The sequence below is a fragment of the Blennius ocellaris genome, assembly GCF_963422515.1.
Source record: "Blennius ocellaris genome assembly, chromosome: 17".
Classification (NCBI taxonomy): Eukaryota; Metazoa; Chordata; class Actinopteri; order Blenniiformes; family Blenniidae; genus Blennius; species Blennius ocellaris.
Window position 1 is genome coordinate 25,597,775 of NC_137666.1, and position 18,720 is coordinate 25,616,494.

The 18,720-nt window shown below is 43.0% G+C and overlaps 1 protein-coding gene across 1 annotated transcript in view; it reads left to right on the forward strand.

Annotated features, from left to right (window-relative positions):
* The window catches only part of LOC308142617 (contactin-associated protein-like 5), a gene marked incomplete at its 3' end in the record, with an annotated part of 229,754 nt that overhangs the window by 124,817 nt on the left and 86,217 nt on the right, over nucleotides 1-18,720 (forward strand). Inside the window, exons 9-10 of the mRNA XM_080513120.1 lie at nucleotides 14,940-15,083; nucleotides 15,173-15,332. Of these exons, the coding sequence (XP_080369246.1) occupies nucleotides 14,940-15,083; nucleotides 15,173-15,332 (304 nt within the window). The remainder of the gene's footprint in view (nucleotides 1-14,939; nucleotides 15,084-15,172; nucleotides 15,333-18,720) is intronic.

Genomic DNA, 18,720 nt, shown 5'->3' on the forward strand with positions numbered 1-18,720 from the left:
ATCCGTGGTTCAGCTCTGCTGATATAACGGTGCCATATTATGACATCAAAATTGTGAGACGGAGCGAGAGGGGCGGGGGTGAGAAGAGGGGTGTCCCAAATCTAAGGGCTGAGACTTTTATCTCTTTGCCTTTGCCCTCGTTTTGGAGGCAGGGGTAGGCGGAGGGCTAAGGGGTACGTGTAGGGGTAAAAATAGAATTGGGATTGGCCCTAAATGTTAACATAGACAATACAATGCAATTGTTAGTGAATCAAATTTTTATTAGAGGTACAGTATTGTAGAGTAACAGGTTCAAAATGCTCACACATGTTCTTCGAGAGCAGGGCTTTATCTGATGGCGCAGACAGAGGTGGCACATCTGGCAGCGGGGAGTAACTCCTTGAAAATGAAAGCTATGAGTGAGTTGACGTGTCCTCTCACACCAAAATGAAGTCAAACCTTTTCATTAGAATTGATGCATCATGAAAAGTGTTCATACAAACCTTACCGACAACATAAATGACCACTAGAGAATCGTGTTGGTGAGGATGTGTTCATTGTTTCTTCAATTCATGTGGGTCATGTAATGAATGACCAGTTTGAAAGTGAAGATATTAGAAATATTTTTCCGACTTCTAACAATAGTGTGAAATCACAACCTAGATTTACATGATGTGTTTTATTACATATCAAAGTAACTAAACCCTGTTAGCACATAATTAAGACCTTTAGGTCCTTGGAGGTCTGGAAGAATTAAAATTTTATATTATTAGTGTGTCTGATGGAGTTCACACAAATCAAGTTTGAAAGGGAAACATGTTTAATAATCAAAATATATTTTTTGATTTAAAACCTTCTCTTTTACATGATTAGGTAGCTAAGACCTTTCTTCACAGAAATGTATAACTCTTAATGATATAGTGTGAATTAACAAAAAATAACCTGTTTTGTCCCAACTCTAAAGAATCAGTGATATATATCTTTGAAGATGTTTGAAATATTTCAAATGCAAAATGGAAAAAAGAAAAAGATATCCATGATGAGCACTGATATTCTCCGAAATCTGGATGGAATGTAAAACTGAGATGAATTGGACAAAAATACAATACGTTTTTTTAGGAGGTGAGTTTGTGTGGGGGTTCCATTTCCTCGTCAAGATCATTTATTAACCAGCTTATTTTTGTGAGCTGGTACATATTCCACACCAGAAAATGGACCTGGTGTCAACATTCCGCTTTCCATAGGGTCCACACACAATACTACACCAGTACTCACCGGTACAATTGTCAGTACTTTTTTGTGTGTTTGTGTGGCAATAAAAATTAATTTGTTTAATAATGCAATCTAAAAAATTGTTACATTTAACATGTTTATTTGTCAAAATATAAATTTTTACATGTCTTTATCTCTCAACGTGTGCTCATAGTCATGCACATTGCTTTTTAAAGAATAAATTAACACTGGAACATTTCATAAAAGGACCTGAGTGGCTGACTGCCAACAAATCACAATAAAAGGACTGATGTGTCTAAAACGTCCAGCGCACCACGAGCTTAACTAGTGAAACGCGGTTCAAGTGTTTGAAGATGGTACGATCGTTTCCTCCGTCACTATTGTACAGAACGCAAAGCTGCTTGCAGCATCAGGAAAGGATGAAAGAACACTTCATATTGTCAATATTTAAGAAGAGTGAAGATGTGGCCTCTCTCAGCAGCTCACTGAGAACTTGTGGACTTGTCTGTCTCTGCTCTCGGTGCACTGGTGAGCCTTGTCCACACATATCATCTGTTGCTTCATTTCCTGGCCGACCACTGAGGGCCACAAATAGCTGACAGATCTGTAGTTTGACACAAGATCTGACCCAGTTGTCTGGACGTCATAATTTGTTTCCAAGCTTGCTGAAATTCTTAAGCTGGCCCACTTCCCTGCTTGTAGGACATCAGCTTTGTGAGGACAAACATTCGACTTGCTGCTGAATGTATCCCAGCCACTACCAGGTGCTGTGATGAAGAGGAAACTACTTTTCAGCTGCCAGTGTTGTGGAGTAGAAATCCTCGAATCTGCTCTTGATCAATCAAGTGAGAAGGTATAGTCAAAGACTTTAAGGACATTAAACTGCTTGAAGTCTCTTCATGTGAAACATTTACACAGAAAGTTTTACAGATGTTGAGATTTACATTTGCTTTTAGTTTCAAATTGCTGGAAGTCATTTATGAACAAATACAATTATTAATTGATGTATATTGCCATGTACCTATTAATAATTATAGTAAAGTATTTGATTAATTACTTAAGCTTAATAAAACATTTTTTAAAGTGTAATAATCAAAATTCATGTTTGAAATAAGTTTGTTATTTACTGATTTTTTTTATTGTGGGGCACCATTAGGAATCCAGATTAAACTAATTGCCAAACTATCAGTCTCAGTTGAAAGAATTTACTTAAGAAAGTTAATAGTTCTTTACAGAGGATAATGGAGAGCAGGGCTATGGAGACCAGAACAGTGAGGAGCAGGACAGCGGAGAGCAGGACTACGGAGACCAGGACAATCAAGAGCAGGACAGTGGAGACCAGGACAATTGAGAGCAGGACAATCGAGAGCAGGACAGTGGAGAGCAGGACAATCGAGAGCAGGACAATCAAGAGCAGGACAGTGGAGACCAGGACAATTGAGAGCAGGACAATCGAGAGCAGGACAGTGGAGAGGAGGAAAATGGACATCAGGACAATAGATAGCACAACTATGCAGAGCAGGACAATGGAGAACAGGAAAAATGGCGAGCAAGGCAGTTGAGAGCAGCACAATGGAGACCAGAATAATGGAGACCAGAACAATGTATAGCAGGACTATGGAGAGCAGCACAATGAGAGCAGGACCAGACTGAAAGCTGAAAGCTGAAAGCTTGAAGGATTGTGGACACACCACAGCTCTCCCTGGGAGCTTCCAGGCTGTGGAAGCAACTGTGGGTGAAGCTGATGTGATGTTGACGTAGCTCATGCTCTTGCACAGATCAAAGTGTTTGTTAATGAAAAGATGGAAAGTGACACCTTCTGTTTATTGTGCTGCCAGGCTGCAGACAGACGAGGGGACTTGGGTGAAAGTAAAGAGCACCAGAACTGGTCACATGACCCTAGAATAGAATAAACTTGAGTTGTACCCTGCATACGAACTTTAACCCTACAATACCCTGTATACAGGGTACAACAGACCACGTTGTGTGCACTCTAACGCAGATCACCTGAGTGCTTTTCCTCTTCATCATAATGCACATGCTGCAAAGCACATGTTTTCATGAATGTTTTGAGGAATACAGCAACCAGTATGAAATGTTGACTTGACCTCCAAATTCACCAGATCGTAATACAATGAAGCATCCGTGTGGCATGGTCCAACCCACAGAAGCCCCGCCTCAAAACACCAAAGCTTTACTGCTTTGTCAGCACAAAGTGAAGCTACACAATAGGAGGCAGGTGGTAATAATGTTGTGGTTGATTGTTTGTTGAAATCGAAGCCAGGGAGCAGAATGCTGTGCACTTCTGGCAGTTTGTTTTTGAAGTGAGAAGCTGCACACGAGCCCCCATGTTCCTGGAAATCATCTGTCCTGGTTCAAGGCAGACGCAGCCCCACAATGTAGAGTGTTTTGTCATTGAAAGCAGCTCTAACCCACAGCTCCACCACACTCTCAGTCTCCCATTAGCTTTAGTGGAGCAGGGCCACTTCCATTAGGAATCCAGCTAGGATGGAGATAAATGCTTTATACTGTAAAAGTCATTTTGAGAGATCAGGTGCTTAACACTGGGTTCACTGAGGGGTGAGGACAATTCCAGGCTGGGGCTCTGATCATTTTTAACTCGTAGTGAAGAAAGATACTCATTTGATTATAATTAATGAGGACAAACTCATTTCTACAAGGTTTATTATTCAAAAAGTAATTCATATTTTAAAAAAAGATTATCCAAGCTATTGGTTTTCCAGTTACATTGTCAGGAATTATGCATGGACTTCAATGTTTTAATTCCATTTGTGTCCGCTGTGTTCATGATGGCAGCAGTAGGATTATTGTTGTGATGCTTGCTCCTCCACTAAGGGGATAACCATGATGCTGCAGCAGACGCAGTGACTCATGTCACTACAGTGAAACTCAGAAGCACTGCCTTGAGACTCGTCAGGAGATGACTGTGGAATTCGGTCAGTGATTTCTCCAGGGCCGGGTGTTCAAAACAGGGTTACCTTTTAACCAGCTGTTAAATACATTTATTTTTGTTGTTCAGAACTGGGTTAACTTTAACCAGGTGCTATCTTGTCGTTCAGAACTGGGTTAACTTTAACCAGATGTTATCTTGTTGTTCAGAACTGGGTTAACTTTAACCAGGTGCTATCTTGTCGTTCAGAACTGGGTTAACTTTAACCAGATGTTATCTTGTTGTTCAGAACTGGATTAACTTTAACCAGATGTTATCTTGTTGTTCAGAACTGGGTTAACTTTAACCAGGTGCTATCTTGTCGTTCAGAACTGGGTTAACTTTAACCAGATGTTATCTTGTTGTTCAGAACTGGGTTAACTTTAACCAGGTGCTATCTTGTCGTTCAGAACTGGGTTAACTTTAACCAGGTGTTATCTTGTTGTTCAGAACTGGATTAAATCTAACCAGATGTTATCTTGTTGTTCAGAACTGGATTAAATCTAACCAGGTGTTATCTTGTTGTTCAGAACTGGATTAACTTTAACCAGATGTTATCTTGTCGTTCAGAACTGGGTTTACTTTAACCAGATGTTATCTTGTTGTTCAGAACTGGATTAACTTTAACCAGATGTTATCTTGTTGTTCAGAACTGGATTAAATCTAACCAGGTGTTATTTGTTGTTCAGAACTGGGTTAACTTTAACCAGGTGTTATCTTGATGTTCAGAACTGGGTTAACATTAACCAGGTGTTATCTTGATGTTCAGAACTGGGTTAACTTTAACCAGGTGTTATTTTGACGTTAAAGTTAACGCACATCCGCTAACTATTTAACAGTGGTTAACTCTCAACATGGTGTTCCCTGGCAGCGCTGCGTTCATGATGCCAGTTCAACAAAGGAAGGACCGGATGAACCGTGGACTTTACTTTGATATAAGTCAATACTGTAATGAAGTGTTACACCTCTATGGAGCACCAGAGTGGCCATAAAGAAAAAAATTATAATAATATTAATGAGTGAATTAGCTTAGGTCATATTTTGCAACATTTGGGCATTACATCGTGAATTTCTGCTCCTTTCACTTTATCTGAATCGAATGCTTCAACATCAGGATGAATCGACGTGTAGATGATAGAACGCAGCTCTACAGCCATTTCCATGGCAACCTATGTAAACACACGCTGATTAAAGTTCTCTTTCACATGAAGCCATTAAAAGGCTCATTTTATGGGGAAAAAAATCCATCTTTCATTTTCAGTATGTAGTTTGTTTAGTAGTTGCTGATGAACCAAACGTCTGGCTTCATTATAAAGAAGTTCTGTGGTAGAAAATATCAATGGAGCATCTCGTAGTGGAGCAATGCAGCCTGTGGTCATAAAGCCACACAAGACGTGAAAATAAAGTAAGTTACAATATTTTTTACCATGAAAAGACTGGAAAAACCCGCTTCTAGATTCTAGATTCTAGATCCTGTGACTGTGTGACATCACAACACTGGCTCCACATCACTGACATCACTACAGTATTACTCCAGGTAATTAATTTGTGGCCACGAATTAAATTATCTTGTTCCCTCGCATTATTATTTGAGGTAACGACTTATTATCTCGTTCCCACACGTTATTAGTTTTAGACATCCAAATCGTGCAGGGCTGCGGCCCTCGAGGACCAGAGTTCGACATGTGTGATGTAGAGCATCATAACAACATAACATCCACATGCCAAAGTGTCCTTGGGAAAGATACTGAACCCCGAACTGCCTGTGTGAATGTAGTGTGAGCGTGAGTGGTTGGTGGTGGTTGGAGGGGCTGATGAAGCAAAATGGCAGCCTCCCTTCCGCTTCAGGATATTGTAGAGAAGCAATATGTTGTAGAGCAGCAGGATACTGGAGAGCAGCAGATGACCTGTGTATTTGTGCAGCACTGTGTAACCTTTAAAGCAGGGGTCAGCAATTAAGTTGGGCTCCGGGCCAAATTCTTTCTGACCAACTCAATGGTGGGCCAACTCATTGCCTCAGTAAAACAGGTGCCTTGCTCTGCAAGGTCAGCTTCCCAGCGCTGTGCATGGAATCATTATCAGTGTTCTGAGTCAGGCCAATGACTTTTCTCTGGCCATGAATGAGAGCACCGATTACACAGATGTAAGCCAGATGCTTGTCTTTGTGCAAAGTGGAAGAAGCACTGAGCTTGCCTTTTGTGCCAGCTAAATGACAGTGGCTTTTATTTTGACATTTTCACACCAACAGGAATTTCATGGCAGGAGGACATTTCACACAACACCCCCTTCACTCGCCCACCCACAACTAATGAACTAAACTAAACTAAATGAACGAATTAACTACATGGACTAAGGCACAAAAACACAACAGTACAACCATACGCACACTATAAAAACCTAATATAACCCCTAATAACCTCTAGAACACGACAAACAGAACTCCCATCATGTACTGCAGCAACCAGTTCCGTGATCACGACGATATTGTAACGTCTACCCGGATGTTGTAAGGACGACAAGGTGGCTCTTTCACTGGCTTTATTTCCCGGTGACTGTCGGCCATTAACACCGTGAACAAAAACGTTTTTCAGCAGGTATCAGCTCCTAGCTGTCTCTCCCTCTGCAGTTCCCCACCTCTCCCTCTCCCCGTCCATCCTGGTGCCTCATCCCTCTGGGATGCATTCTCTTACTCCTCTAACAGTCGGAAGTCAGAACATCAAGACAACATGAACACCGCACACATGAACTGTTTTTATCATTTCACCTGGCGGGCCAGGTGTTATAGGCCAATTTTGGCCGGCGGGCCACCACTTGATGACCCCTGCTTTAAAGCAACATCATCTCTAATGTAGAAGAGGAGCTAGAGCAGAGTTGTTCACATCTCACTGTTTGAAGCTCCTGGTTGGAATAAAGATGAACAAGTGTGAAAGAATTTCATCTTGTTTTATTTCATATAATGAGAGTCAAACCTTCCACAATATTGATGCTGTAGGAACAGCTGGTTGATCTGCTTGTGTGGTTAGCATGGTAGTTACCATGGTAGTGAGCAGGTTGGTTTGCATGGTGGCTAGCATTATGGCTAGCATGGTGTCACATCCAAATCAACTATTTAACTCAAAACCCCTGCAAAAGTTTCCTGAGCCTTTAAATGGTCTCAGTCTGGGTCAGTAGGCGACACAATCATGGGGAAGACTGCTGACTGGACACGTCCAGAAGACGGTCATTGACACCCTCCACAAACAGGGCAAGCCACAAAAGGTCCTTGCTAAAGAAGCTGTTTGTTCACAGTGTGCTGGATCCAAGCATGTTCATAGAAAGTTGAGTGGAAGGAAAAAGTGCAGCAGCAAAAGGGACAACTGCAGCCTTGAGAGGATTGTCAAGCCTTCAAGAATTTGGGGGAACATCACAAGGAGTGGACTGAGGCTGGAGTCAGTGCATCAAGCCGCTACGCACTGACCAATCCTAGACATGGGGTACAAATGTGGCATTCCTGGTGTCAAGCCAGTCCTGAACAAGAGACAACGTCAGAAGCATCTTACCTGGGTCGTGAAGAAAAAGGACTGGACTGTTGGTCAGTGGTCCAAAGTCCTTTTTTCACATGAAAGTACATTTTGCATATCATTTGTAAATCAAGGTCCCAGAGTCTGGAGGAAGAGTGGAGAGGCTCAGAATACACGTTGCTTGAAGTCCAGCATGAAGTTACAAGCATGATTTGGGCTGCCATGTCCTCTGCTGGTGTCGTTCCACTGTGTTTTCTGAAGTCCACAGTCAACGCAACATCGAGCAGGAAACTTTAGACCCCTTCATGCTTCCTTCTGCTGATAAGATTTATGGAGATGCTGACTTAGTTTTCCAGCAGGACTTGGGACCTGTCCACACTGCCAAAGGCACCAGAAGTTGGTCGAATGACTGTGGTGTTACTGCGCTATGATTGGCCAGCAAACGGACCTGACCTGAACCTCAGAGAAAATATCTGGGCTATTGTCAAGAGGACGGTGAGATACACCAGGCCAACAATGCAGATGACCTGAAGGCTGCAATCAAAGCAACCTCAGCTTCCATCACTTGAGCAGTACCACATGTTGATGGCCTCCAGGCCACACCGCTAAGACACACTTATTCATGTAAAAGGAGGCCCAACCAAGTATTGAGTGCATAGAAATGAACATACTTTTCAGAAGCCTTACATTTTTGTAAAAAAAAGATTTATTTTTATAATAATATTTAATATGGAAGTATGTGTCTGGAAGCACCACAGTCAGGGGAGATTATTTAATAAGTATTCATGGACAAAATCTAATCAATAATCAGTCTGTGATTGAGATGTTTTTCTTAGGCCTGTAGAGAAGGCCTGGCAGAACCGCTTTCCTGATGGGAGGGGGGCAAACTAAATGCTTGCTTGAGATAAGGAGTTAGGAGGGACATTTGGGACATACCCATGGTGTCGGGGTTGAGTTCTGACCATGGAGATTTTGGTGGCTCCCTCTGCAGGCGTCCAACAGACACTGCATCCAGGCAGGAAGCTCGGTCCCACTGATCTTCTGAGCTTCTTCACAACCCGGCCAAGGTTTATGTCGTTGATGGTGTCGAGCCATTCTCTGGCTGTGTGCGGGTCAGGGTGCTTCCAGTGCAGAGTAATGATTTTCTTGGGAGGGATTGGGGGATCCTTGATTAGATTATTTTCTATGTCTTTCCATCTTGCTTGTTACATAAGTTTAATAGATTGGGCTCAGCAAAAGTCATCTTTCAGATGTGGGATAGCCATTCCACCTTTATTTGGGAGTTGCAGTGTCAACCTCACTCCCTCACTCTCTTTTTCCTTATCACATGAACCTGAAGGTTTATTTGGATTGTTAACAGAACAAAATTAACATACTCACACTTTTCTCCTCTAAAATAGTCTCTTGTAAATTTTAAAAATACCACCTGTGTTTCACAAGCTTCTGAGGGGTGTCGACTTTCCCTTTAACTTTCAATAACACTCAGCACATCTAACAAATGTTTCCCATTAAAGGCCTTCTAGTAAAGGTGGGATTTTCCCCTCTAAGCTTCTGTAATGCTGCGATAGTGAAATATTTGTGTTGCTCAGACAGCAGTTTAACACATATGGACAAAAAGCAGTAGTAGAACTGAGGGTTGAAGGAGTAAACCCAGGTGGTATGTTGAATCGACCACTGTCCTACAGATAGAAACATGGATGAATCAGTCAGGAGTAAAGTCCGTTTGGACTGAGGACCGGGATGAGATGCAGTCCCTTCCAGGTGTACAGAACATCCACCATCTTCTGTCCCGTCTGAATTCAGAATTAGAAACTTCCTGCATGCTGGTTTCTGACACGCTTTTCCTTTCACATCCAACCAACAGTCGTTCTATTCAAGACATGATCTTTCAGAGCAGATAAACAGTTATTCACCTATTTGTTTTGATACTGTTTCTTCAGTGGCGCAGGCAGCGCAGCTTTGCTGCAGGAGGTCATCTTCATCACGGCCCCATGGTGGCAGTATGTCTCAGGACGGTTTCCTTAGCAGGAGTTTTCATTGATGGACTTGGCTTAACATTGGCCACATGACAAATAAAGTCTGAATAGAATAGAATAGAATACAATGCTTTATTTGGATGTCTGTTTATTATAACTTTCAGAAAACTTATCAGTGAATTTCCGCCCGAAGCCTTTTGTCAGATTGGCCTCACAGTCATCACTCCTGCTGCGGTGCTTGCTGGCTTCAGGTTTTCTTTACTAGTCACTGCCGGCAGGGAGCATAGCACACCATGCTTTGACCTAGTCAGTGTCACTCACATCCGTTCACTCATCTAACCATTCACTTTCTGATAGACACACAGGTGAGTGGTCATTTAATAACATGATGGCTTCAATTGGTCAGAGACTGATTGTTGGTGGCTGATTGATGTTTCTTTTCTCTGGAGAACCAAAGAAAGAGACCTGACCACCAGGCCGGTGTCCTGCTGCTCCTGTGGATATTGCAACCTTTCACTTCTCATGTAATCATCAAATTATAAGTGTGAAATCTGTCACTTTGCAATAAGTCAGTACTGTTTGTGTTTTTCATAAAAGTTCTGGGGCCACCTTTATCATCAGTGAGTACACACAAATGTGTGTGTAGCGAGTGTGTACCAGCAGTCCCACACAAAGTGTGAAATTAATTGGCTTGTACTTCTACTTGGAAACATGTTTAAATGTGAGCACAGCTCTGACCATGTTTACACTTAATGCTGTGGTGGAATATTAAAAGTACCAATAGAAACATTCGTAGTGTCATAGCTGATCAACAAACTCCAACACCACAGCTGTCCTGTTCCACATCTGTCCTGGTTTGAGTAGGGTTAGGTTTTCCACTGTCAGAGATCCTGCACAAATCTGCACACAACAGAGAGGCAGAGAGGGAGGGAGAGAGAGACAGACAGAAAGAAACACAGAGAGACAGACAGAGAGAGAGACCTTGACAGAGACAGAGAGAGAGAGAGAGAGCACTCACCGTCCGGAAGCCACGCAATGGCTTCCGAGATGATTATCAGACATTTTGCTCCTTAAGAATGAACATGGACATGTTATCATTAGCTGTAGCATTAGCCTTTATGTGGCTACTTAGCTTCGACTACATTTGTATCAGTTACAGTTAAACAAATGTCTCTTCTCTTCCAGGCCAGTGGAGAGCGGAGCAATCAATTATTGTTTAGAATTAATTTTCCCTCTGTTGAAGTCTGATACTGAAGCAAATCGACATCTATGAGTCAAATCGTGTGTTTCCAGTGTGGATATGCAGCTTCACGCTTTTTGTGTTTTTAAAACCTAGTCTTCACTCCACCTCCTCTTCAGCTCCTCCTTTTTTTCTGTACTTCTCCGTTCATCTAGTCAGAAACATTTGGAGGCATACAGAGTGGTGAAGTTCCGCTTGAGGTCCATGTGGAGGCGCGTGGGTACTGGAATGATGCAATCCAGCAGCATGGAGGGGCGTGGTTCCTGGAATAACGTAATCCAGCAGCACAGAGGGGCATGGTTACGACATATGTAATTCAGCTGCACAGAGCCATGTGGAGCTCGTAGGTACATCAAGTATAAAACAGCATTTAGACCGGACCACAAGAAACATAATGACGAGGTCAGCGCAGAAAAGAGCGGAAGTAGAATCTGGCAGCATGAAGCTCATTCATCCATCAAACAAAATCCATAAATTACACGTTTCATTGTATAAGCCCCATAGTTCACAGTGCGTGAAAAAAAAGTCGCGACTTATAGTCCGAAAATGATGGTAATAATTAGTAAATGTCCGAGATCATGTTGCTTTGTGTGAAAGGACGTTTTAGAAATTCACCTCCTCCCCTCTGAGCACGCTGCTCTGCACTTCTGTCAGGAGCTTGACATGTTGACAAGTTCTTAAACTTTGAAACTGCTCTCAGACTCTGGGTTAGTGATTTGTTTCTTCTTGTCTGTCAATACTTGAATGAGCATTACCATAATGTAGTCATCTGTTTAAAGTTTCCTCTGAATAAAGCCCAGAATGAGAATGGATAGAAGTGTGGATATGAATTTAGCTGGATGTACTGTGACATTCTGCTTCCCCTCATTTCACCCTCCAGCCATCATAAAGTTAAAAGAGGAGATGAGCATGATGGAGGGAATGATGATCCTGATACTCATCATCAAACTATCAAACGGGGCTGTTTATGCAGCGTAATGGCTGAGCTGAGAGATGTAGACACTCACCATCAGCCACAGGGTGATGGAAACCTCTGCTCAGGCTCTGGAGCCACAGGTTTCCTGTTTCCAGGCACTTGAGCAATAGATACACAGATCACTGCTGTGGTTTTAGAGACGACATACAGCCATTGCTTTATGACCTTAGGCTCAGAGTGAGATCGATGCCAGCCGGGCAGGAGGAGTTCAACAGCCTTCCCCGATGGCTACATGAAACAGCCAGACCCCCTCCGGGGTTGTGGGGTCTTCTCAGAGGAGGACCAGCATCACTAGATTTTAATAGATTCTGGGTCTGGTGGGGGGATGGTGAAATGTTTCCCCAAGGACCCGGACAAACCTCAAATTACAACAAATTACAACAAGTCTGCGCCTTGCAGCGGTGAACTGGTTCACACCCCTTCTCTTTTTGAGAAACTCCCCAGTTCAAGTCCTGATTGGGTTCAGGAGATTTTCTGTGCAGTGTTTCCATCAGACCAGCACACAGTCAAAGAACTGATCTACCTTCCCCACAGGACTAAGAGCCGGACAGAGCCATCAAGTCCCCGGCCATCCTGACATGACCAATATGAAGGAATACGTCATAGTCCTCCTCTACACATGGCTTTATAGATTGGCTTCTAGCATCGACCTGTGAAGCGTGGGGATGGTGACAGAGTGAAGCACTCTGAAAATAAGACTCCTGCTTTGAACTGTGTTTTACTGTTTGTACCTCTCCGGGGCGGCAGCTGAATTAATGAGGCTGCACATCACAGGAAGTCATCCAAGCAACACTTCCTCTGAAGGCAGACGGTTTTTGCAGCGACAATGAAACAGCTAATATGGCTGTGTATATAGTGAAATATCCCTACTTCTCTAACATGACCTCTCTCCAAACACAGCCAGATGTGTTCACAGAGCGACTGCATCTCTTCACTGTTCTCCATCATGCTGTCCTGGAGCTAATGGCCGAGGAGCTGCTGGGAAGCATGAGTGCAAACACACACTTCCTCCTCTTGGCCTTGTGAAACAGTTCCTGTGTTTTCCACACAAGCGTGTTCACAGACGTGTCTTTCCTATTAGAGGTATGATACAAAAGATTTTGTATCGATCCGATACCAAATAGAGGGTAAGATGCTGATACCGATATGATATGATACCGATTTGATAAGATACCGATACAATACTGATATGATGTGATATGATATGGTATGATACGATACGATATGATACAATACGATACCGATATGATGATATGATTTGATATGATATGATATATGATATGATATGATATGATATGATTTGATATGATATGATATATGATATGATATGATTTGATATGATATGATATATGATATGATGTGATTTGATTTGATATGATATGATATGATATGATATGATATGATACCCTTACAATACCAATATGATACTGATATGATACCAATACTTTTTTAATATTGAAGCCTAATGCATCATCAAAGTGCAAAATCTGGATGAATTTTCATGACCTTTAAGTGTTTTTATGATTTTTCCTTTGGTTTATTAAACCAAGAAGAGAATTTTGGAAATGTTGTTCAAACAAGAGTAACAACACAATTTTCTCCCATACATTGAGATATCCTAACAGTGTTCAAAAGCTAGAATACACTTCCAGGTATGTTCAGGCTGGAGCAGCAGGCATACAGGAGGGAAACTGAAATGAAGTATCAATCTCATTGCACTGGTATCATTCGATATCATTAGGTATTGATATTATCACCACCACTACCTTCTATATTCAGCTTCAGTCTGCGTAATGTGCTTAACCTCTTTGTAGTTGGCTTATGCCAGCAGTGTGTCTGTATGTGCTTGATGAGAAACATCAGGCTGATCAAGAGAAAGACGATCAAACAACAAATCATTGTTGGAGTAAATTTTCCCACAAATTATGCTGCTTACTTCAGTGGCTTTCAAGTGGAACAAATAACATGGTTCATACTGCACTTCACTGTGTTTTTCCTTCACGTATCCACATCAGAGAATGGCTATACAGCTGAATTATTAAAGCAGTTTACATTTCAAACTTGTTGCGCCAAACTTACTGATTGAAGCTGATGACTGTATTTCGTGTTTTTTGTGAAATCAAAAGTACATATATTCCAGCGGCACAAACTCTTTGTTTATGCAAATGGTTATTTTTGTCTGAAGGGTCCAGTGCAGCGAGTCTAAAGTGGATTAATCAATTCGATAATGCTTTAAAAGGCTTTTTTCTGCCATCTCTGAGGAAAACCTCCAGGGAGATGTATTACTACAGAGAATTACAGAGTTCCCTGTACAGAGTTCTCAGAGAAAAACCTCACATGTAAATGGGAGGACCTAGTGAACATGGGGTGTCAAACATGTGACCCACCAGTCAAATCTGGCAAATTGGGGTATTTAGGCCACGTTTACATGTACTTGGGTTTTAAAAAAAATTTACATTCATACTCTGTTTCAAAAACATATGTTCATTGACATATCCACCTCGTTCAGAGGTGCTATGAGTAGCCAAACCCATAGGAGGCGGTTTAGCGAGAAGCAGGAAGCCATGATAGCCAATGAGAATCCTGGAAAAAAACACACATCATGAATTGTGATGTAAATTCTCCTTTAGATGCAACCGGAGACAGTTTTTCTAGATCTCCACCATGGCCGGAGTTTTCAGGAATCCTTGTTAGTGGTGAGTCGTAGCTGTATTTATGTGTAAATGCATGGCCCAAATGCAGAGAAATGTCACAGTTTTTTGTTTTTTTTCAAATACCCAGGTACGTGTAAACATGGTCTGAGTTTACAAGACAGTATCCTAGCCTGGGTCCCGGTAAATGGAGCTTTGACCTGAAAAGGGTGAAGCTGCTGTAATCCTGCTATTGGCTATGTGAGAGGACTGGACTCATAAAAGCCAGATCAGCAAACAATTTTTATCTTCAAACTGGACCAAATAAAAGATTTACCTGCGATGGCGTAACCCGGCAATACTCCTCATTTTCTTGGCAGGAACTGCTGCTGGAACAAGTATTGTGTGTCTCTTCTCCGTCCTCACTCACCTCTTGCTATTTTTTGTGTGTTCAGGTCACAAAGTGAACGACGGGCTGTGGCACACGGTGAGTGTGGACACCAGGAACCTGCAGGTCAGCCTGACTCTGGACAATGAGCCGGCCTCCACCATCGAGCAGTGGGAGCAGCTGGGGGCTCGAGGCAGCTTCTCCTTTGGCGGTCAGTGGGTGTTTCAGGACGGTAGACTCACTGTGAGTTCAGCCTGAGCGGAGCTTGTGAAAGCTTTCCCTTATGTTGTCTGCTCCCAGGATGCTCCTCCACAGGCTGCCACAGTCCAACTCAGGCCTTCCAGGGCTGCATGCGTCTCATCACCATCAACGGCCAGCCGGTGAACCTCAATCACGTCCAGCAAGGGCTACTGGGAAACTACCACCAGATCCAGTTTGACACCTGCAACATAAGAGACAGGTAAATGCTCTACACAGACTCACAATCTGTCCCAGCCTTCCAAGCTGCAAGACAGGGGAGCAGAATCTCCACAAAATGAAACAGACAGCCAGTGTCCTTGATGTTGACTTGTAACAAAACCAGGTCCACTCTCATTCCCATCATCAGCCCCTGCAGTGATTAGCATTAGCATAATTTCGCCAGTTACTGCATGCTACTGGTAAGTGAGTGACGAAAGCCGTGTTTCCACCGCGCAAAAAGTGCAGGGATGGAACGGAGCCGTACGGAGCGGTATGGCAAAGCATAACCGAAGCCAAATCCGGTACCCGTTTCCACTGCAAAAAGGAGCTTAAAAAGTAAAGGGCTTAGAGCTCCGCAGATATGTGACGTTACAGCAGTCGTCTCAGCCAGACAGCAGATCTGGATCTTATGAATCCTCTGTTGTTGTTGTTTACATCCTCCACTTTGCACTAGTTGTTTTGTTAACTTTTATTTTTTGCAGCCACAGAGCTGCAGCTGCAACTTCCGTGTTGGTCCCGAGAGAGTGAACGCTCTGGTCACTTGCCCCGCACCCGAGCGCGCCCCGGCTGGCGCCCCGGCTGGCGCCCCGGCTGGCGCCCCGGCTGGCGCCCCGGCTGGCACAGAGCCCTGCACCGGGACACGGGAGCCGTGAGCTTTCTGCTCAAACACCAGAGCAGCCACTCTGGCAGCTCTGCGCCGGAACACGGAGGCTGCTCCGAGCGTCTCTTTGCATTGCATCCGCGGTTTGTCCCCGCACCGCGCCTTCTGCCTGACCGCCGGCAGCCACGGACGCCGAGCTTTCTGTTCAAACGTTGTGCAATGGCGCTGACCGCGGTTGAACAGAACGCTGACCGCTGCTGCATCACGTTTGAACAGAAACCTCAGACGCAATGCAAAGAGAGACCCGCCGCGGCGCACTGACGCTATGCTGCAAACAGAAAGCTCCGACGCGATGCAAAATCCCGAGCCCCGGTCTCACGTCCACTCTTTCACGACCAACACGAAAGTTGAGCAGCAAAGAAAAGAAACGAAAAAAAACAACCAGTGCAAAGCTGACCACACTAACAGCAGAGGATTCATCCAGCCGACATATTAAAATATTGAGGGCTTGTAGGAAATCACTGACCAATCAGCAGACGACTCCTCAAACTCAGACCCGTTCTATTGTCCCGGGTACCCTGACGGAGGGGGGGCGGAAAAGCGACTGCCTTTGGAACGGTTGTTTTCAGAAAATCACAAATTCCTGCAGTGGAAGTCCGAACCGAAACGGACTATACTGGTCCATTCCAGCACTTTTTGTGAGGTGGAAATACAGCATAACTATTTAAAAAAAAAAAGAAGTGTATTTTCTTTTCTTTCTCTGTGGAGTGTATCTGGAGTGATACGGAGGATTGCAGTGGCCTGCTCGGGTGTGGTGAATGGGATAGACCTTGCATATTTCACAAATACACAGTTGTTAAAATGTTTGTGCCAAAAAGTATTTAAAAATGTTTCATGATGTTTGTTGTCAGATTCTGGATTCAAGAGGTTTGTTTCAATCACAAGTTAGACAAGTGCAACATGTTTGGTCAATAGAGTAACAGGCTAAAACAAAATGGTAGAATAAAGAGGATAAGTCTCCGTGCTTGTTGACAAAATGTAAGAAACACACAGAACAAGCATGTGAGCAGGCTGTTGTGTAATGTTCCACCCAGCAAAAGGCAGCAGCAGTTAAAGTCTCTGTTGACCTTCCCTGGTTATGTCTCTGAAGTTGCCATTTCATTTTCATGTATTCATCTGTTTGAATGGGACAGGGAATATTCATGAACACAGCCAGTTCTGGAAATCAGCCAGATTGATCTCAGAGCTCATTTCCATCTGCAGTCCCACCAGCAGAACTGTACCACCAAACACAAACATACATCAGTTCTATAATACTTATACGACATAACACACATGATAACACACACACCACATTACAAAACTAACAAAAACACTACTACGTCATGTCTAAAGTGCTGAAGGTACAGTGCCTTGTCACGCATTCTAGATATGTCCCCCGCACACCCATTCTCGCTGTAGAACCAATACTGGTTTCACTGTAGATGCAGTACTGGTCTAGTTGTGGATCCAGTACTGGTCTCCCGTGGACCCAGCGTTGGTCTTGTGGTTGATTCAATACTGGTCTCACTGTTCCTTTCAAACAAGGAACAAGGCAATTATTTTTAAACAAATTTGTTTAAAATTAAAAAATGTAAATGTTGTTTCTATCAAGGCAAATTTATGAAAAGGCTGAGGCTCTCGATCAAATGTCTTCATGCAATTGTTTGACTGGCTTTAGCACACTGCAAAGCTGTACTCCACACTGTGAAGAAGTACTCCATACTGGGAAGCTGTACTCCACACTGTGAAGCTGTACTCCACACTGTGAAGAAGTACTCCATACTGGGAAGCTGTACTCCATAGTGGGAAGCAATACTCCATGTAGGGCATTATCATCGAGTGGTGGAAAGACTTTGCTGCCATCTTGTAAGAATTGAATTGTATTTTAAAAACTGTGTTTTTGTAATTTACCTTGAGGCGTGGGCTGTCCTCGGCGTGACTCTGGGGCCCGAACCCATTGGTCTGATCAGGTTCACAAGATAGAAGTTTAAAGGTTGAAGTGTTTAAAATGTAATGTGATTGATCCTGCAAAAAAAGTTGGATATCAGCAAGAAAATCTGAATTGGGCACCGAGACCTGCAATGTGAGATGGAGACGGAGATGAAGACACACATCTGACAGTAAGACATCTTGATAAGAATGAATTACCCTCATCATTTTGCTGGCTCGATGGTGAAGATCAATGATACCTCCAATGACAGAGCCACGACAATCCTCCATTGCATACAGTTAAAATGCTGGCACACACTTGGCATTGTCCTTAGAATGTTCCTGGTGCATACTATAAAACTCCCATCTTTCTGTCATCCTTCAAACATACTTCATACTTTAGAAGTTTTCATCAAAAACACTCAAATCAGCTGATTTACTCTGCAATTAAAACTCAAACCAGCAGGAGGACCAATGTGTCACCCAGTGGATTCATCCAATCAAAGACCATGAATTTTAGATGGAACTATCCCTGAAAAAATGCTGCAGGATTGAAATCCCCAGCCTTTCTTTTATTACTTTGACCCTGAACGTCACAACCGCTTCAAGAAGTCATTAACTGCTTGACCTTCATCTGGTGGAGAAGGTCAGTCCTCCCAGAAGAAGCTTTGAATCTCAAACTGTCACAAACAGATCCTACGACAGCCCAACCACAGGACACCGGAATGATTCACCACCGTTTCCATGACAACATACGTATAACTCATACAGGTTTATTTCTAAATATCGGGAAATTACAGAGAAAATGAACATTTCC